The sequence below is a fragment of the Malus sylvestris genome, chromosome 8, assembly GCF_916048215.2.
Source record: "Malus sylvestris chromosome 8, drMalSylv7.2, whole genome shotgun sequence".
Taxonomy (NCBI): Eukaryota; Viridiplantae; Streptophyta; class Magnoliopsida; order Rosales; family Rosaceae; genus Malus; species Malus sylvestris.
Genome location: NC_062267.1, coordinates 27,397,630 through 27,418,542, shown reverse-complemented (window position 1 = coordinate 27,418,542; position 20,913 = coordinate 27,397,630). Strand labels below are relative to the sequence as shown.

Sequence of the window (20,913 nt, the reverse complement as noted above, 5' to 3'; positions counted from 1 at the left end):
CTAAGACGCTCTCATAGACCTTTATCATCGTCATGATCACTACCACCACCACCATCCACCAACCCCACCACCACCATCACCATCTCCAACGCTACTCATCACCTGCTTTTACTTCTGCTACTACTACTGCCAAAACAACAAGCAGCAGATGATCAAGATCAACACCTAGTTCTAAATCAAGTATTTTTCTTCAATTTTAACTATCCATTTTAATTAAATAATTAAAGTTCTTTTAATTCTTTAATTAACATGTTCAGATGTTACTCATGTTTAATTAGTAGGCTTGCTATGTAGGTGCACTGCAAACATGTGAGAACATGATAATCATTGCACTTTGTTTCATTTTGTTTGTGCACTATTGAGTGTTTATAATTAGTCCTTTGATCTTATTATTATTTTATTTTATATATTCTAAACAAGTTTCCATTTCTCAGTTTCTAATTTCCGTGCATGCTTGCTAGCTGTTATTCCCAGTACTGCAAGTGAGCTTGCAAAATATGCATGCATTTGTTAAACTAACTAGGGTTTGATTAATTTGGTTTGACTCTCATAGTCTCATCTCATGACAACTGTGTTTAATTAGATTAATGGATTTAATTAACATGGATCTTCATGAGACTGATCCGGATAGCTTCTAATGTGAAAACATGGGTGTATAAAGTTGCATATTGAATTGAGTCTATGAGGGTAGTATTAGTTGTAAATTTAGGTTTAAAGAGAGATTAATAGTTTGATAAAAAATAATATCGGTGTAAAAAGTAAGCTGGGTGTAGAGATATGTTATATGGGTTCAAATAAAAATTCCCTTTAAATTTTGAAATTTGTGTTTATACACTACATAAATTTTGAAATTTAAACGCATTTAACAATGATAAATAGGGTATTGGGCAAAATATTCCCCAAATTTTCCCAGTGGGGTGCATTGGAAAGGAAATATCGATTGGATAGGACTGGACAAGGCAATCCGAATAAGCAGGAGAGACATTAGGTAATAAAATTAAATAAAATAAAAAACTAGGCTGTAATTCTTTTCAAAAACAAAATCCCAAGCTGTGTTATTATTTGTTGATTCCTTCCTTCCTTCACTGGGGATTCTGGAACATGCATGGTAGTAAAGTTACAATTCTACAATTTGGTATTTACTACCTCTCTCTCACTACTCACTTTTTTGTTTCTGCAAATATCTATCTATCTATATATATATGTGTGTGTGAGCTTTTTGTTTATGTTAAAGTAAAAGGAAGGATTGGATTTTGTATATGTGAGCTTTTATAAGCAGTAATTTGTTTATTTATTTGGTGTTGATGGTGTTTTTTGGGGGATTTTGTGTGTAGAGACTAGAGATCTAGAGAGATAGAAGGGCAAGGATGAGGAGGCAGAAGATCAAGGACGAAGAAGAAGAAGAAGAAGAGAAGATAATAAACAAGGAGGAAGATGCAGAAGAGGATTGGTGCTGCGCCTGCAAAGATGGTGGATACCTCATGTTATGCGATTACATGTCAGTTCCTCACTTCCCTTCCCTTTTACTTTTCCTGATTGCGTTTCAGTATGTGTGTATTTGTGCGCATTTGGTTAGACCACCCAAGTTTGAATTTCTCTCGCTTAAAAATCAGAAACGTTTTAGTGTCGTTAAGGTGTGCGCACGTGTGTACATGGGCTTAGGTCACTCAAGTTTGAATTTCCCTCGCTTGAAAATCAGAGTAGTTTCAATACATATATACATATGTATATGTGTTCGCGCGCGTTTAAATGTTGATTAGGCTATCCAAATTTAAATTCTCTTGATTTGAGAATTAGAATAATTTAAAATTGTTCCATTAGACACAAAAGTAAATAAATAAATAAAAATTCTAACAAAACATGATGATGGTTTTGTGTTGTACCATCCAATTGACTTGAATGTCACTATCAAGTAATATGCCTTAAAAGAAAGTATAACAGTCATAGATAGTCAATCATCCATCCACATCTCCCAACATTTCTTTCTCCTTGTTTTGCATTACCAACAGAGCAGTCACACAACTTAATACGATAAGAAAAATTTCAAATGATGTGAAGAAAAAAAAGTTCAGATTAGGCGAAAATTTATACTTCGGTTTATAAAGAGTTAAAAACTACAATGAGAGAAATCCTTTCTGATGAACTGTAGAAAAGCCTATACTCCCCTCTCATTGTCCATAAACAAATGAGAGAAAATATACAAAGCTTTCAGATTGCACAAGAAAATGACAGAGGTTTTTGTAGTTATGAGAAGGTTTACTTTCTGTATCGTAATGCATGAACATCACATTTATTGTTTGACTTCATTCCACGTGTATTACATGCTGTAAAATTTGCAATCTGATGAATAGATACATGTTAAAATGTGATTAACATTATATATACTGCTTTCACATTTCATTTTTCGTGTTTTATTATTTACCAAGTTTAAATCGTGTACCTTTTTAGGAGAAGAAACAGAGTAGGAATTGATAATAAGCTCATAAGGATACACGATTTATATTTGGTATATATTAAAACAAAAGAAAAAGGATAAGGGAAAGCAATACAAAGTTAAACACATTTTGGTGTGTATCTATTAATCAGAACATGATTTATACAACTTGTAATACATGTGGAATGAAAGACAATAAATGTGATGTGCATGCATTACAATACGGAAATGATAATGTTAGAGAGACCATATATTTAAATCATATTTTATAAATCATATAATGTGGTTGTTGATGATTGAATTATTACTTAAGTGTTGATTAAAATATTTATTTTTTATTGGTAACACATCACATGATTTTGGTTTAAAAATTTGGTCTACCTAACATTAACCTTCTTGAAACTCCAAAAACCTGTCATTTTCTTATGCAATTTGAATGCATTGTATGTTTTCTTTTGTTGATGCACAAAATCAGCGAAGACTTTGGTACAACAGAAAGTGTCAGGTTTTGTGACCTTCGCTTGGTTGCTTCGGTCACTAGTGAGGATAAGTACGTAAATGAATAGAGACAGAGAAGCAAACACAGGATGTACGTGGTTCACCCAGATTGGCTACGTCCACGGAGTAGAGGAGTTCTTATTAGTAGTGAAGGGCTTACACAAGTACAAAGGATCAAGCTCTCAATTTAGTGAGTTCTTGTGAATGATTTAACACAAATGGCATTAGGCCATATTGTGGGGGAATGACCCCTATTTATAGAAAAACTTGTAGCTTTGTCACATTGACATGTGTCATGTTATGATTGGTTCTTGATGTCGACACGTGCTGCGCTCTGATTGACTTCTAATCTTGACACGTGTCGAGTAGTGATTGGCCTTCTGGTCGGAGGGGAACTCTTCTGGGTCCTTGACAGTATAACGTTGGCCGGTGCTCGGTAGTTTCGGGATTGGTCAAGTATGGTACAAACAGTGCTCCCCTAAGTTCCCGAGTGAGGGAAACTCCTCGGTTGGGGACTTGCAAGATCCAATCCCTTGAGTAATCACGAAACTTCTAAGTACCGAAGTGTGGTCTGATCTTCATCTGCCCTTCTCTGGAAGTACCTTTCCTCCATCCGGGAATGGTGTATTTAGCTGATGAAGATGCACAAGGTAATGTATCAATTTCACTTTGAAGCTTACTTGTAGTTTCGGGCTTGGTCAAGTGCGATACAAACCCTATAGTAGGAGTCCCCCAAGTCGCCGAGCTAGGAGATCTGCCGAAAGAGGTGACAGACAAGGTAAGCAGTCAAACTTCCAAGTAAGCAACCCAGGATCAGAGGTTTGACTTCGGCTTCCGGTTGATTGTTCTCCTTCTCCTTGTCTCTCATTCAACTGCCAGGATAAGGAGAAGCAAATGGATAAGAGATGATATGAGATACTTTTGCTTTTGAAGAAGTAACTTTCCACAGGCTTATTCTTGAACTGTGCTGGAGGGTTTTCTGGTGCCCTTCAGAGTATAAGGCCGACTCAAAAATTTGAGGGTCAAAACAAGTCCATCAAATCTAGAGTACGTTCGACCTTGATGATATGGGATACTTTTGCTGTTGACGGAATAATGAATGTGGTATGGAAAGGTGTCGTGCTGTAGTGATCTGTTTCAGCTCACCGTTGAACCTTCTGCTTCAATCTTTTGCATGGCAGAAGTGGTGTGCAACCTTTGCATTTAAATGGTCCTTCAGAACATTCCTTCATAGTGACTCATCCACGCTTGGCAGCTTCAGTGTAAAGAGCCAATATCTGATCAACTGTCATGAGGTATTTGCCGGTGGAATTCGTGACCTTGACAGCAGTTGAGGATGAGTACTCGAGAGCAATGCTAAGTAAGCAACCAGGCAAAGGCTCCAGGCAGTCAGTTCCAAATTGGAGGTTTGATTTCAGGTTCCGACTGACTGCTCTCTTTCTCCTTGTCCTGCAGGTGTGGACAAGGACAAAGACAAAGACAGGGAGAAAGCATGATATGGGATACTCTTGCTTTCGACCCTGATGATATGAGATACTCTTGTTCTTGGTGTGGCTTATTTGCTGAGGTATTATCGGGGGGAAATAAAGCTGAGTATTTCGAGAGGTTATGTTGAGGGTGCCTTTTCGAATGCGAGAAAGGGTTGAGCATTTTTGCAGGTTTGCCTGTCCGTTGAGGAGGGAGGTCAATGTATATAGGGATTTCCCAATAACAAGTAGTAATGCTATTCCTTTACCCTTCTTGGTCACAGCAATGTAGTGGGAGCTGCCAGCTTCACGTGTTTTAATTTTGTCAGAGCACTTTGAAAAAGTGGTATGTGGTATCTGGAAAGCTGATATTACGTGTGAAGATTACAGACAAGCTTTATCTAAGGAAATCTGGCTCTCGAAGTTCTGAAAGTTGTGCCTCTTCGGTTTTCGAACAAGCAATCCCGTCGAGGATCTGACTCTCGAGATTCGGAAAGCGGTGCTACTCCGGTTTTTGAGAAAGTAATTATGTTGGGAGTCTTTTCTCGAATGTGAGTAAAGGTTGGACGTTCTTGCCAACCTGTCTTGCCGTAAAACACGGAGGTCGACACACATAGGGACTTTCCAGTTGTCAAGCAGTGGTGCTGTTCCTTTACCCTTATGGGTAATAGTAGGGTAGCTGGAACTTCGAAATTCTCGTGCCTAAACTTTGTCAGAGATCTTTGACAAAGTTATATGTGGTACCCGAGGAGTTGATGGTGCATATGGAGAGCGGTGATTGAACAGTAAGATTCACGTGCTTTCTACTTCACCAGAAATCTTCGACAGATTGCCCGTAATTTCCGCAAAGCTGAGTGTGCATGTGACAGGTGCTGACGAGGCTGAAAAAGCAGGTGTTTCTTTGATTTCTGAGATCGGCCCTCGTGGTCTCTGAGCAGCCCAGCTTTTGAGAAAGCAAACGCCTCTTCGATTTCTGAAGCTCCGTCGAGTGCAGATTTTTATAGAGGCTGGCATTAAGTTCCACAGCACACTTGAATCTCTACCAGTAGAAGCTCATTTCTTGCACTTCTAAGATCTTGATTTGTCTGACCTCTTCCCTCTTCAACACATTTGAAAATGTCTGGACCCTCCGACCGTCGTTTTGACTTGAACCTTGGAGAAGAGACAGCCACGCCTTCTCCAGACAACATATGGCGCCCATCCTTCATATCCCCTACTGGTCCTCTTACCGTTGGGGATTCTGTGATGAAGAATGATATGACCGCTGCAGTGGTGGCCAGGAACCTTCTCACTCCCAAAGATAACAGACTACTTTCCAAACGGTCTGATGAGTTGGCTGTTAAGGACTCTCTGGCTCTTAGTGTTCAGTGTGCAGGTTCTGTGTCTAATATGGCCCAACGCCTATTTGCTAGAACCCGCCAAGTTGAATCATTGGCTGCTGAAGTGATGAGTCTCAAACAGGAGATTAGAGGGCTCAAGCATGAGAATAAGCAGTTGCACCGGCTCGCCCATGACTATGCTACAAACATGAAGAGGAAGCTTGACCAGATGAAGGAATCTGATGGTAAGGTTTTACTTGATCATCAGCGGTTTGTGGGTTTGTTCCAAAGGCATTTATTGCCTTCGTCCTCTGGGGCTGTACCTGGTAATGAAGCTTCAAATGATGAACCTCCAATGCCTCCTCCTTCTGGGGTTTTGTCAAGTACTGAGGCTCCGGATAACCACCCTCCGGTGCTTTCTCTTTCTGGGGCTCTACCGACTGCTGAGACTTCCCCTAAGCAACCTTTGTGAAGGCTCCCTTTTGTTTGTTTATTTTGACTCATGTATATGTACATATTTGTGGCTTATCGAAAATATTAATAAATAAGCTTTGCTTCATTTCAACATATTGTGTTAAATACACCAAAGCCTTCTTCATAAAGTTCTTTGAATTTTTGCTTTTGTTGAAACCTGTATTGTTGAAGCTTTGTGAGTGAAGCATGTAGTTTGAGGTAGTGTTCCCTTAATTTCCCGAGTGAGGAAAACTTCTCGGTTGGAGACTTGAAAAATCCAAGTCACTGAGTGGTTGTGAGACTGCCGAGTATCAAGGTGCAGTAGCATATGGTGGGAGTCCCCCAAGTCTTCAGGCGAAGAGAGTTGCCGAATGAGGTGTCTAGCTAGTAGTCAATGTCATGAGTAGGAAAACTTCACATGTTTCTTTTCGAAGTGGTAACCCAGGGCTCTTTCTTCATATATTGTTTTTTTGTTATGAAGATGTGTTAGGCCCAAAGAAGTGGAGGCCTAGGCCCTTTTTTTTTTTTTTTTTTTTTTTTTTTTTTACTCCCTCCCTTTTTCTTTGGAATGTTTGTACAGATATCTATAATGTGGCCTTTGTCATGATTTTGGAGGATGGGTGTATTCGAATCCAATGAGGGGTAGGGTATGACTCATTATCATGTGCCATGATTTTGTCTTCCTTTAGCTTTTCTTTTGCTTTGCTTTACCATTTTTGCTTTCCTTTAGTCTGCCTTTAGCTTTTCTTCAATATAACACCATTTTCTGTGGCTCAGATCGCAAAACCATCTTCATGAAAGTTGTTCCTTAGCTCGTGAACTACAACATATCCGAATTGGAGATCCATCGGAGCAGTACAACTCCAGAAATTCAGGTATGATGAGTGATTGTTCGTCATTTGTATATCAACGCGTCAGACTTGTTGTGAGCTTCAAAAACTCCATTTTCTCTTGCTCAGATCAACATACTTTCTTCATCGAAGTTGTTCCTTAACTTGTGAACTACAACATATCCAAAATTGAGATCCCTCGGAGCTGTATAACTCAAGAAATTCAGGTATGATGAATGACTGGTTATTATTTTTCTGTCAACCCGTCAGATTTGTTGTGAGCTTCGAAACTCCATTTTCTATTGTTCAGATCAGCATGCTTTCTTCATTGAAGTTGTTCCTCATCGTCTCTTTCATAACATATCAAAAATTCAGAATGAACTAATGGTTAAATATTTCCAGATCTTCGAAACATCACAGCAGCTTCGAAATCTGCAAGAATCCGACTGTCATGTTTGGAGCTTCAACACTTTAATTTCCGTCGCTCAAACAGAAATGGTTCCTTCTTGAAAGTTGTTCATATGCTCAAAAACTATAGGGTGTCCAAAATTCAGCTCCATTGGAGAAGAGCAGAGGTTGCAGAAATTTGATAGATGAAAGGAGGCGGAAGAGGGAGAGAGAGAAAAAGTCTCTTGGGTTGGATTTCTATTTTGGGGCAGATTCCAATTTTTGTAGCACCTTCATTATTGATGAATTGCTTGTACTTTTTTCCATTAAGAAACCTGGGACTTTGGCTTGTTGTTGGATCTATTATAATATGTTTGGGAACATATATAAGTGAATAAATAAGAATGAAGATTTTGGGCCCTTGTGGGTGTAAAACAAAAAATGTTTATGTTTACCCAAGTGTTTTTGTACAAGTTCAGGGGCATCTTGGGTTTTGTGAACAAAATTTGTTTATTTGGAGCAAGGTTTTGTGTTGAAGCTTTGTAGGTGAAGCTTTGGTGTTGAAGCTTTCTAGGTGAAGCTTTGATGGTGAAGCTTTGTAGATGAAGCTTTGTAGATGAAGCTTTCTAGGTGAAGCTTTGATGGTGAAGCTTTGATGGTGAAAGTATGTAGAGGGAGCTTTCTAGGTGAAGCTTTTTTAGGTGAAGCTTTGTAGGTGAAGCTTTTTTAAGTGAAGCTTTTCGGGTGAAGTTTTTTTGGGTGAAGCTTTGTGGGTGAAGCTTTTTAGGTGAAGCTTTGTGGGTGAAGCTTTTTTAGGTGAAGCTTTTTGGGTGAAGCTTTTTGGAGGTGAAGTTTTTTTTTTTTTTTGGATGAAGCTTTTTTAGGTGAAGCTTTTTGGGTGAAACTTTTTGGATGAAGCTTTTTGGGTGAAGTTTTGGAGGTGAAGCTTTTCGGGTGAAGCTTTTTGGATGAAGCTGTTTTTTTTTTTTTTTTTTTTTTTGGCGCTTGACACGGTCTTCATTTGCTTGTTTTGTAGTGACTGTGGAAGACGGATTGCTTTCTGATTGAGAAGGGTTCCGGCATCGCTTTGCACCATCTTCATGTGGGTAATATAGGAACTTCCTTATGTTTTGATCATGCATGTAGTGATAGAATTTGTTTCTTCTTATTGTAGATGTCAGAGCCTGGAAGTTCTAGTGATGAGGGCTCTTCTAGCTTTAGCTCTAAGTCTGAGTCTGCAATGTCGGAGTCTTCAGGGTATTTGTTAGAGTCCTGTACTAGAGAAACATTGGATGATCTTCCCAACCGTCAAACTTTAGCTATTGCTAGTTCTTCCTCCATGGCGTTGGGTGAGGGGGTTGTTTTTGATGCCATACCCATAGTTCGCTCTGAGTTCACAGCAGACCATCTAAAGAATAACTTGTTAGATAATGAGAAGCAGGTTGAGGCGCTAAGGCAGTCATGTAATATCCCTCGTAGTGTAGGGATACGTTTGGTACATGATGAAGAATGGCCTTCTGAGCCTCCCCAGGGTCATGTTCTGTTCTACACCCAGATATTACTGACTTTAGGGGTGAGACTACCTTTACATCCGTGGTTGCAAAAGATGTTATCTTTGATCGGATATGCACCTGGGCAACTCAATCCTGGTTTCTGGGATACTTTGATTGGATTTTATATCATTTGGATGGAGTGTGGGTTGTGTGAGCCTTCATTCCATCAGTGGCGTTACTGTTACAAGATGCGCCCAGCAAAATCATGCACTGGTTATGCCGAGTGTGCATGTCGGAGTGAGAGAGAGCGTATTGTGTATGGTAAGAAAAAGGCATACTACACATGGAAAAACCGTTGGTGCTTTCTGTATAATGATTGGGAGTATGATAAGGGTGTCACGCCTGAGCGACTTGTGCTTACTCACTTCCAGACTGTAGGTTGTAACGTATCAACCGTTCGTACTATTTGCTATTTGTTGTGGTCTTTTCTTGCTTCTAACACTTTGCTTCATGTAGTGACGCGAGGCACCATCAAACTGTTTGGGCAGGAGCTATCTGACATAGAGAAGGTGTTGAGGGTGCCCAAAGAGGATAGACACTTAAGTAAGCTACGACCCTTATTTCGTCGGTACGGTTTCCAACCCTTAGTTTCCGAGAGCCAGGGACGATCGAGTAAGTTGTATCCTTCATGTAAACTTTGCTCTTTTCCTTACTTTATTTGGAAAGTTGTATTTCTTATTTTGATTTTCCTTATGCAGTGGAGAAGGTAAGCAAGAAAACAGGGACTAGCACCAATAAAAGGAAAGCACCAGTGTTAGTTCCTTCGGAAGACATCCTACCGCATAAGAAAATTCATAAGTTCCGAGGGGAACCATCCGTTAGACCTAAGTCCCAATATGGGGTCCTTAAGGGGCCTGCCTTTAGGAAGACTGGAGTCGAGGCCGTTGAAAATGCTGCTGCCGTAGTTGCAGGAGAAGGGAGCCGACTGTTGCCTCCTCCTCTTACTATGGAGCACACTGTCCAGGAAAGTGATCCTGGTTCCCGCCATGAGAGGAAAGGCAAGGAAAGAGCTGGCAGTGTCCCGTGGAAGGACTTGAGGGTTGCCACGCGGCCAAAGGATTTTGGGGATATCAACAATTGCTTGGCAGGGCGTCGATTCGCCTTCGATGAGCTCGGAGAGCCCTTAGCTAAGGATGAATCGGATTGCGACCGGATGTTGAAGCTGTCTTCATATGTGAGTGTTACTTTGTCATTTCCTTACTTTTTCCTCTTTATTATCATTATTTAGGTAGTGATGATCGTCTTGCCATGCAGGTCATGGCCGAGTATCACGACAGACTGCAAGAGGTTGAGCGGTACAAGGCAAAACTGAAGGAGAATAAGCAGCTTGTGGACGAGGCCCGAAGGAATAAGGGACTTTTGACTCAGGCTCTCCAACTGAAGGACGAAACCATGGAGAGCTTGAAAAGGCGAAATGGTGAGAACCTAAGGCTTAAGAAATTGCTTGAGGCAACTAAAAAACAGTTGGAGGTGGCGACCTTGGAGGTATCCAAGGTTAGGGGAGAATTGGATGGTGCCTTAGTTGAGATTTCTGAACTGGAGAAGAGCATTCCAACTGAAAGGGAGGCTGCTGTGCAAGAATACTTAAGTTCTTCGACCTTTCATCTTGCTATTAAACCCTACTGTGCTCAAGAAGCTCGCTTTGAAAAAAGGAAATGGATGGCCGTCCTTGATCGTTATGATGATGGGAGCATTCTTCGAAAATACCACGAAGATATAGATGAGCATCATCGAAAGGGCGAGACATTTGTCCTTGTTGTTGATCCTAGCAGCGAAGATGAGTCTGATAATGAAGGTAGTGCTGATGCACAGACTCAGCATGGTGAAGAGGATCTTGGGGATGCAGAGGATGATGGTAGGACGCGGAGTGATACTGCCAGGGGTTCGGCTTCAGATGAGAATGAATAGCAGTGTCTTTACTATCTGCATGTATTCTGGATGTAGTAGTCTGATGTGTGTATAACATGTGCCCATGTTATAAGCTTGAGAGTTTTGGATTTTAGGTGTTTATGAGTGTTTGCACTATTATTAATGCATGTTTGGCTATGTATGAATAGATCTATTGTTTGGATATAAGCCATTGTTTGGTTGTTCCTTTCTTTGTATAGTCTTGTCGACACATACTTAGATTTTGTTTCGTGTTGGATATATCTGCTTTGAGGTTTCAACACTTGAGTGTTCCATTGCTAGGAATGTAAAAGAGTGAGGGCTGAGTTGGCTAAATTACCTCTTTATTGAATTCATTGCCAAATGGCCTTCATTACATAGGATGCCGAACGGCTATAGCTCAACACTTGTACATTGTGAGTCTATTTGTAGTAGTACTTCAAGTGATCAGCGTTCCATGGATGGCCAAGGGTCTTGCCATCGGAGCTTCTAAGTGTGTAAGAGCCAGGGCGACTGATGCCAATGACTTCATACGGTCCATCCCAGTTTGAACTAAGTGTGCCTTCACTCGGGACTCTGTCGCAGAGTAATCTTTTCTTTAAGACCCAGTCTCCTATTTTGAAAGAACGAGGCTTGACCCTAGAGTCATAATAGTTGGAGATGCGCTGCTTGTAGGCGACATTCCTCAAGTGAGCTTGGTTTCTGTGTTCCTCGACTAAATCCAAGTTGAGGGTGAGTTGTTTGTCATTTTCACTTTGAATGTAGTTCTGGACTCGGAATGTTGCTTGCTCGAGCTCAACAGGGACAACCGCCTCTGTGCCAAAGGCAAGTGAGAATGGAGTTTCTCCTGTTGAAGTCCGATATGAAGTGCGATATGACCAAAGAACTTGGGGTACAAATTCTGGCCAACAGCCTTTAGCTTTGTCCAAGCTGGTTTTCAAAGTGCGCTTGATTATTTTGTTGATGGCCTCAACTTGTCCATTAGACTGGGGATGAGCTGGAGAGGCAAAGCATAAGTTGATGTTGAACTTAGAGCAGAACAACCTGAACTTCTTGTTGTCAAACTGTCGCCCATTGTCAGTGACTATCGCATTGGGAATGCCGAATCTACAAAGGATGTTCTTCCACACAAAGTCTTCTATCTTTGCCTCAGTAATGGTTGCCAAGGGTTCTACTTCGGCCCACTTTGTAAAGTAGTCCACTGCAACGACTGCGTAACAGACTTTGCCCTTCCCTGCCGGCATTGGGCCGATCAAATCAAGTCCCCACTGGGCGAAGGGCCAAGGGCTGATCATAGGAGTAAGAGGCTCTGGAGGGGAATGAGGAATAGTTGCATATCGTTGACATTTGTCACATGAGCGGGATACTTTGATGGCATCCTGGTGGAGTGTTGGCCAGTAATATCCTTGGCGAAAAGTCTTGTTTGCTAGGGACCGAGATCCAGCATGATCTCCACAGACTCCCTCATGTATTTCCCGAAGGACGATTTCCGCCTCGGCAGGCGTAAGACACCTTAAGTATGGCAGGCTAAAACCTCGCTTATAGAGTTGATCATTGATGATCAGGTAGCGGGTAGACTTGTATCGAATTTGCTTAGCCTGGACTTTATCATTTGGGAGGGTGCCATGAGCAAGGAAATTATAGATCGGGGTGATCCAACTATCCCCCTGTTGTAAGTTGCATACTTCTACGGCCATGGTGCTTGGTGTTGCCAACAGTTCGACATGAATTTTTCTTCCAATCTTGTCTTCCACAGCTGAGGCGAGGCGAGCCAGGGCGTCTGCATGACTGTTTGCCGCTCGAGGAACTTGGGTGATCTGGTAGTGGAAGTGCTTGAGCAAAAGTTGTGTTTGCGCAAGATATGCTGCCATGGAGCTGTCCTTAGCATCAAAGTTGTTGGTAACCTGGTTGACCACTAATTGGGAGTCACTGAAAATATCAATTTGTTTAACCCCGAGGTGTTTGGCCAAACGTAATCCTGCTAGAAGGGCTTCATACTCGGCCTCATTGTTTGATGCCTTGAATTTGAAACGAAGAGCATACTCCATTGCTACTTTGTCGGGCGTAGTCAAGACTAGTCCCGCTCCACAGCCCTGTTGGTTGGATGAGCCATCAACATACAGACTCCATGCTGAGGTCGTTGATTCTACTTTCTGAGCTTCCGATGGTAATGAAGCTACTGCTTCAGGTGTAGAAGCAATGTCAACAGGATATGTGAAGTCGGCGATGAAATCTGCTACTGCTTGACCTTTTTCGGCTGGTTTTGGTTGGTAGGAGATGTCAAACTCACCCAATGCTATCGCCCATTTGATCATTCGTCCAGACGTGTCAGAACTCTGGAGTATCTGTCGAAGAGGGTGATTGGTAAGCACGATGATGGCGTGTGCTTGGAAATAAGGGCGAAGTTTCCGAGCAGACATGACCAATGCTAGAGCTAATTTCTCAATGTTGGAGTATCGTGTCTCCGCATCTTGTAGGGCCTTGCTAGCGTAGTAGACGGGCCGTTCGACACCACTGTCCATTCGAATAAGAACAGAACTGACTGCTGAAGCCGAAACCGATAGATAGATGATGAGAGTGTCACCAACTTCTGGTTTGGAGAGCAGAGGGGCTTTACTCATGTACTCTTTGAGGTTCCTGAATGCCTTGGCACATTCCTCCGTCCATGTAATGTACTTCTTATTTCCCTTGAGTGCTTTGAAGAAAGGAGCACATTTGTCTGTGGCCTTAGAGATGAATCTGGTTAAGGCTGCCACCTTGCCAGTAAGGCTTTGGATGTCTTTTGAAGTTATTGGCTCTTTCATGTCGAGGATTGCTTTGATCTTTTCAGGGTTAGCTTCAATGCCTCGTTGGCTAATCATGAAGCCTAAGAATTTGCCAGAGCCCACGCCGAAGGCACATTTGTTGGGGTTCAACCTCATTCGATACCTCTTTAGAATGGTGAAAGTTTCAGTAGGTTGGTGATGTGTTGGTCAGCATGTTTACTTTTGACTAGCATATCATCAACGTAAACTTCCATGTTCTTCCCAATTTGTTCGGCGAACATTGAATTGACCAGTCTCTGATAAGTTGCTCCTGCATTCTTTAGGCCGAAAGGCATGACTTTATAGCAATATAGTCCCATGTCAGTAGTGAAGGCCGTGTGTTCTTGGTCTGAGGGGTTCATGAGGATTTGGTTGTATCCTGAATAAGCGTCCATAAAGCTCAAGAGCTCACACCCTGCCGTAGAGTCTATAAGCCTGTCAATAAGAGGAAGAGGGAAACTATCCTTCGGACACCCTTTGTTTAGGTCGGTGTAGTCAACACACATCCTCCATAAGACCTTTTGAAGCGAAAGACTTTCTTTGGTCGGATTTTTCCTAACAAGGACCACATTTGCTACCCATGTCGGGTAATTGACTTCGCGGACAAAGCCTATGCCTTTGAGTTTTTCAACTTCTGCTTTCATTGCCTCGTATCGTTCAGCGTCATAAGATCTTCGCTTCTGTCTCACCGGCTTGATCTTGGGGTCAATACTCAAACGATGACAGATGACATCGGGAGAGATGCCTGGCATGTCCTCGTATGACCAGGCGAAGACTTCAGTGTTCTCTTTCAAAAAAGATATCAATGCTAACCGAAGGGGTGGTGACAATGTGGTGCCAATATTCACCATGCGGTCTGGATGATCTCTTGAGATAGGTACCTTCTCAAACTCTTCAGCAGGTTGGGCTTGCTGGGTGAAAGAGTCATCTCGAGGATCATCGGGTTGATTGTTGCTATCAGGAAGATCCAAGTTCGCTTCATCTAGGCTGGTCTTTGTGACTTGGTCATGTACAGACAGGGTTTCCTTGGGTCCGGGCAAGTGTTGTTGCTTAACTGAAGTGTTGTAACATGATCGTGCACTAAGCTGATCTCCTCTGATGTAGCCGTTGCCATGGGGGGTTGGAAATTTCATCAACAGCATATGCGTGGATACCATAGCCTTGAGATCATTGATGCCTGTGCGCCCAAAGATGACATTGTATGCCGTTGGGCAGTCAACCACTAGGAAGTTAGTGGTAATGGTAGCCGTGTAAGGGCATGTACCAATAGTAAAGGGTAAATGTATGCTCCCTAAGGGTTGCACGATATCACCGGAGAAGCTTATCAGAGGAGAAATCGAGCGATCGAGCAAGTGTTCAGCTACACTGAGTGCCCTGAAAGCTTCGGCAAACATGATATTGACCGAAGCCCCTGTGTCTACGAGGATTCGTCGAACATCAAAGTTGGCTATGTGAGCCTCCACGATCAATGGGTCGTTATGAGGGTAGATGATGCCTCTTTCTTCCTCAGGGTAGAAACATATCGGATCCCAGTTAGGCTTTTGATACTTCCCTCCCCTGATGTCTTCCACGTGAAACACTCGGTGACCAGGCCTCAGAATTCGTTCACTGTTTTTCATGGCCCTATTGGAAGATTCAGATATGGGTGTGCCGCCGCTTATGGAATATATGACATTCACCTGGCGTTGGTTACGGTTATCCCTTTGAGGGTGAAGAAGGAATTGATCAATTTTTCCTTCTCGTGCCAAAGCTTCAATACGATCACGGAGGATGATACATTTCTCGCTATCATGGCCGTTATGCTCATGGTAGCAGCAAAACATGCCCGCGTTATTCGGAGGCGTGTAATCTGGGTGCCTCGGCTTTGGCTTTGGTATCAGGTGAGCTATGCTGGGGTAAATGGCCGCGCATGTGGCATTCAAGAGCGTGTATGTCTCATACCTTGGGGTAGGGGGTATCTTGACGCGGGTTTGACCCACTGCATTGACTGCCTGGGGGCGAGCGTTATTGTGGCGATACCCTTGGTTATCGGGATAGTGTCCCTTACTCTTTTTATTGAAAGGAGAGTGGTGAGGATGGAAATCCTTCCTCTTGCCTTGAAATTGATATGTCTGTTGATTCGGTGAAGCATTATGCAAGGCATGGGGAGGTGCCACTGCTGTTTGGAAAGTCGAGGTCTTCTCATTTAGGTGAGTCTGGCTTCCACCTCCCACTTGTTGATAAAAGATGGTTGTAGGGGGTTTCTCCTGATATGTCTTTGCCTCGGCGGAGGCATGGTTATAAGCCTGCGCCATCACCTCAGAGTAAGTCTTCCAAGTATTGGCATTGATCATGTATTTAAAGAAACAATCACGTAGGCCTGCCGTGAAGGCTTTGAGGGCAGTCTTGTCGTCTGCCTCGGCACACCGGGAGTATTCATGGCTGAAGCGGCCAGCATACATACGTAATGACTCGTCTGGCTTCTGGCGGATAGTGTACAAGTCATCTGCAGAGTGCAAGCGATCGGTTTGGAAAATGTGTTGGGAAACAAATAGTTTCCTCAATTCCTCAAATGAGTCTACCGTCTCAGGTGTAAGACGACAATACCAATTTAGAGCTCCACCAGAGAGGGTGGAGGGGAAGAGAAGACATCGCTCTTCGTCGGTGTGCATCCGGTATGCCATGGTGGACTCAAAGAGGTTAAGGTGCTCAATCGGGTCCTCTTTTCCAGTATAAAGTTGCAAGCCAAGCTTTTGCTTTGTCTTTGCTTGAAGGGGGGTGTTGAGGATCCTCCTTGTAAGAGGGCCAGGCCTGGGTTGGTTCCAGTCAGGTATTTCAGCCGAATGTTGATGCACAAAATCAGCGAAGACTTTGGTACAACAGAAAGTGTCAGGTTTTGTGACCTTCGCTTGGTTGCTTCGGTCACTAGTGAGGATAAGTACGTAAATGAATAGAGACAGAGAAGCAAACACAGGATGTACGTGGTTCACCCAGATTGGCTACGTCCACGGAGTAGAGGAGTTCTTATTAGTAGTGAAGGGCTTACACAAGTACAAAGGATCAAGCTCTCAATTTAGTGAGTTCTTGTGAATGATTTAACACAAATGGCATTAGGCCATATTGTGGGGGAATGACCCCTATTTATAGAAAAACTTGTAGCTTTGTCACATTGACATGTGTCATGTTATGATTGGTTCTTGATGTCGACACGTGCTGCGCTCTGATTGGCTTCTAATCTTGACACGTGTCGAGTAGTGATTGGCCTCCTGGTCGGAGGGGAACTCTTCTGGGTCCTTGACAGTATAGCGTTGGCCGGTGCTCGGTAGTTTCGGGATTGGTCAAGTATGGTACAAACATCTTTCATCGGAGTTTTTCCAAAGAGTGAAAGGGGAGTATAGGCTTGCCTCCAATTCATCCGGAAGAATTTAGCTCATGTAGTTTTTAATAAACCAATGGTATAATTTTCGCCTGATCTGAAAATTTTATTTTCTTCTCATCATTTGAATATTTTCTTATGATTATGATCTGTGAGTGTTTCTGTTGTACTCATGCAAATAGGAAATCCTTACGATTAGTTGTACTTGATATATGTTCTGTATAAAATTAAGGGAACTTTAACGAAAAACTTTCGGTACTATTCATTTTAACGAAAAACCACATTTTTACACTACAAAGTCAATCCTGATATTATTCACTTTACCCTTTATTTTTTCCTTATTGTTAAAACTCAAAGTTTTCAAGTCATTTTCATTAGTTTTTCTTAATGACAGGCCTTGAGCTAAAAGCCACAGAAAACATAAAATTCATGTCGTTTATTTCGGCTTCAGTCTCTTGATTATACATGTTCATCATGGTTTAATATTGCCATAGCATGTTAACGTTGTAAGAATTTAATGTCCCAAATATAGATAGAACTAAGGAGGCTCATTGCCACCATTCGGAGCACTCATTAGTGCTTGTTGTTGAGGATATTAATCCACATCAAGGAAGGAAGAGACCTTACATGTGCTTAGAAGTAATTGAGCACTCTCTATATTAACAATTGGTTTTAGAGTGAAATTTCAACTTTCTTCATTCATCTTCCGAATCCCCTATAAGGAGGCTCCCGTATGGTAGAAATTATTGTAGCGTCTTTTAATTTGAATGTTCTAGCTGTTCATCTACTTCATTCGGATGTCTGATCATGATTGGTTGACATGGTCCTTTATCTTTGAAAGAGTTCTTAACGTTTAAAAAGGTATAAACTCATTTTTTTATGTCGGAAAATTTCCCGTCACAGAAATTCACATGATTAAGCACTTCCATAAAAAAGTTTTTTATCTGCATATTTGCAGTACACTGGAAAATTTATGTCTTGAAGTTTGAAAGATGGTGCAATTGTATGTTTCAGGGAAACATTCTTGTGCATTGTGCCTTGGTACCCCAAAGTTTTACTGCTTTTGTTTTCCGAATTCAGTATGTCGACATTGCGTAAACGGTTCTAATTTTACACGGGGTAGAGGAACAAAAGCTTTTCCAAGGAGTGTTTGAAGCTCCTTCTGGATAGATGCTTTCTTGAAATTCCTTTTTCATCTATCTGCATTAACAACAGAACTGTCACATATATCTAAATGTCATAAGAAAATTTTGCAAATGTGCGAAAGAATAAAAGTCCAAATCAGGCGAAAATTTATACCTTAGGTAAAAACTACAATGAGAGAAATTCTTCCAGATGAATTGCAGACAAGCCTATACTGCCCTCCCACTCTTTGGGAACAACTTAGATAAATATACAATGCTTTCAGTTTGCACAAGAAAACGACAGAGGTTTTTGGAGTTCTGAGAAGGTTTACTTTTAATATTGTAATACGTGCACATCACATTTATTGTCTGACTTCATCCCAAGTGTATTGTATGTTGTAAAATTTGCGTTTTGATTAATAGATACATGCCAAATGTGATTAACTCTATTTATACTGCTTTCACTTTTCCTTTTTCTTGTTTTATTATTTACCAAGTTTAAATCGTATACCATACATGATTTATACTTGGTTTTAAAAATAAAGAAACATGAAAAGGGAAAGCAGTATTGAGTTAATCACATTTTGATGTGTATCTATTGAGCAGAACACGAATTATACAACATATAATACATGTGGAATGAAGTCAGACAATAAAAGTGATGTGCATGCGTTATAATACAGAAAGTAAACCTTCTCAGAACTCCCAAAAACCTTTGTCATTTTCTTGTGCAATCTGAAAGCATTGTATATTTTCTTTCATCAGAATTGTTCCTAGAGAGTGAGAGGGGAGTGTAGGCTTGTGTACAATTCATCTGGAAGAATTTCTCGCATCAAAGTTTTTAATAACCAAAGGTATAAATTTTCGCCTGATCTGAACCTTTTTTTTTCTTCACATCATTTGGAAAATTTCTTATGATTAAGATCTGTGACTGTTTAGTTGTTAATGCAAATAAGAAATCCTTACGATTTGTTGTACTTGATGTATGTTCTGTATAAAATTAATGACGAAAGCCTTGAACTAAAAGCCACAGAAAACATAAAATTCATCTATTATTTCAGTTTCAGTCTCTTGATTATACATGTTCATCATGGTTTAATTATCTATGTTTCGTTTTTCGGTTGTATGGCTGTTGAATTTCAAGAAAAATAAACTTGGAGGATCGAGATACATTTGAATGCCTATTCAAAGAACATTGGGAAATCGTAAACGAAAATATAGACTTCAAAGATTCTGCAGATTTACTGTTAAAAGAGGGGAGGAAATAAAACATGCAGGTTTGATTCAGCAAGAGTAGGCGAAACTGAAGAAGCTAGTGACCTTATAACTAACACTGACACTTCGGACACAGAATTTAAGAGACCGATGGGAGAAAGAAAGGCACAAGAATATATCGGATGGGCATCCAAAGCTCTCATCGAGTTCCTCCAATCAATTGGTACAGATACAACGAAATAATTGTCGCAGTTTGATGTGGAGACGATCATATTTGATTAGGATACAAATCTATGGTCTTTCGGAGGTACATATGACCGAGAACTTGGTTATGTCGGATGGAAATGATAGTGAGCTGGAAGACAAGAAGAAAGATACGATGACAGCAAGCAAGAAGCGAGGAGTGAGCTCAGGTATCGCGTCTATTGAAAAGGAAGCGAGTCCTCGCGTCCAGAAAAGTTGTTTTGCATCCATAGTTCCCGAGAATATGAAGCTTGTCTACTTAAGGAGGAGTTTAGTGGAGGAGTTCTTGAAGCAGCCTGAAAACTCCGAAAGCAAGCTACCGGAGACTTTTGCGGGAGTGAAAAATGACGCCAGGCTTCGTCTGACAAATTCTCCGTAACTTTTACAAGTTGAAGGTAATTGTTTGTTAGCAACATCCAGGCTTGTTTGGATATTGCGAACTGTTAACTTTTCATCGTGACCAACATTTGAGCTATAAATATTTTGTCATTCGCAATTCTGGAAATACACAGATCGGTTTGTTGCTGTGGTAATAATAATTTTGATCAGAAATTTCTGTCCATAAGAGTATTGTGGAATTCAATTGTGCTACTTGCAGGAAGAATGCAAGGAGTTGCAGGGAAGTGCATGGAGTTACGGATTTCCATCGTTGTAAGGACTCTCATTGAACACTATAAATACGTCGCATTAGGGCTCAAAAGGGGGATCAGATATCTAATCCAACACAAATCTCATATCTCAAGATAACACACGTCATATTCAACGCATCTCTACATGCTCATACATGGAACTACACGTGATTTGATTCTTCCTCTTCGACGTGGAGATATCTAGGCAATCATTCCCGGGATCCAATCACACCACCCAAAATATCCCCCTATTCTCTGATGTTCATAGGATTCCAGCAATTGTTCGTATACCAACAGTTGTGCACGAATTTGGTTTCAACATTTTTCGTTTGGTGTCTAGAAATGGATTGGATTAGGTAACTCACTAGATTGACGTACAACTAGATGAAGATATTAATTTCAACTATCAAATTTTGTGAAGTTGAAATTAAAAGATGAATTAGTCATAAACAGAAAACTCCTCCTTCTCAATCCCCACAAAACAGGCAAAATTGGAACGCAAAAGCTTCCCTTGCAACTAATCCATACAAAATTGAAAGTTGCATCAACTTCTTTCCTTCAACATCAAATTGCATCTATTTCTTTCCTTCAATTTAATCCAATTCAATCTTCGCCACCAAACGAGACTTTCAGATATTGTATGCCAGCTAGGGATAAAGAAAGAAAAGAAACTGAGCTGAGTTTTAAACCTACAGGTTTAAAGCATGCAGCACACT

General features: G+C 41.2%; 1 protein-coding gene, 1 long non-coding RNA gene and 1 pseudogene across 2 annotated transcripts; all 3 read left to right on the top strand.

Moving 5' to 3' along the window:
* The first annotated feature begins 6,867 nt into the window (after nt 1-6,867).
* LOC126631948 (uncharacterized) lies at nt 6,868-7,768 on the top strand. The gene is made up of 3 exons (XR_007626511.1): nt 6,868-7,045; nt 7,130-7,227; nt 7,403-7,768. It is a non-coding gene; the product is annotated as an uncharacterized LOC126631948 (long non-coding RNA).
* Nucleotides 7,769-8,618: 850 nt separating this feature from the next.
* LOC126631928 (uncharacterized) lies at nt 8,619-11,108 on the top strand. The gene is made up of 3 exons (XM_050302135.1): nt 8,619-9,552; nt 9,639-10,114; nt 10,195-11,108. Exons 1-3 carry the CDS (start codon nt 8,628-8,630, stop codon nt 10,846-10,848), a joined length of 2,055 nt encoding a protein of 684 aa, XP_050158092.1. The 5' UTR covers nt 8,619-8,627; the 3' UTR covers nt 10,849-11,108.
* An 8,127-nt stretch (nt 11,109-19,235) lies between these two features.
* Nucleotides 19,236-20,223, top strand: LOC126631499 (uncharacterized protein At5g08430-like; annotated as a pseudogene).
* The last annotated feature ends 690 nt before the right edge of the window (nt 20,224-20,913 follow it).

Bases quoted from the DNA above. Each gene is read 5' to 3' on its own strand.
- LOC126631928 (XM_050302135.1), top strand. From the start codon at position 8,628: ATGTCGGAGTCTTCAGGGTATTTGTTAGAGTCCTGTACTAGAGAAACA. The intron at 9,553-9,638 runs GTAAGTTGTATC...TTCCTTATGCAG, and splicing joins CGAGAGCCAGGGACGATCGA to TGGAGAAGGTAAGCAAGAAA. The intron at 10,115-10,194 runs GTGAGTGTTACT...CTTGCCATGCAG, and splicing joins TGTTGAAGCTGTCTTCATAT to GTCATGGCCGAGTATCACGA.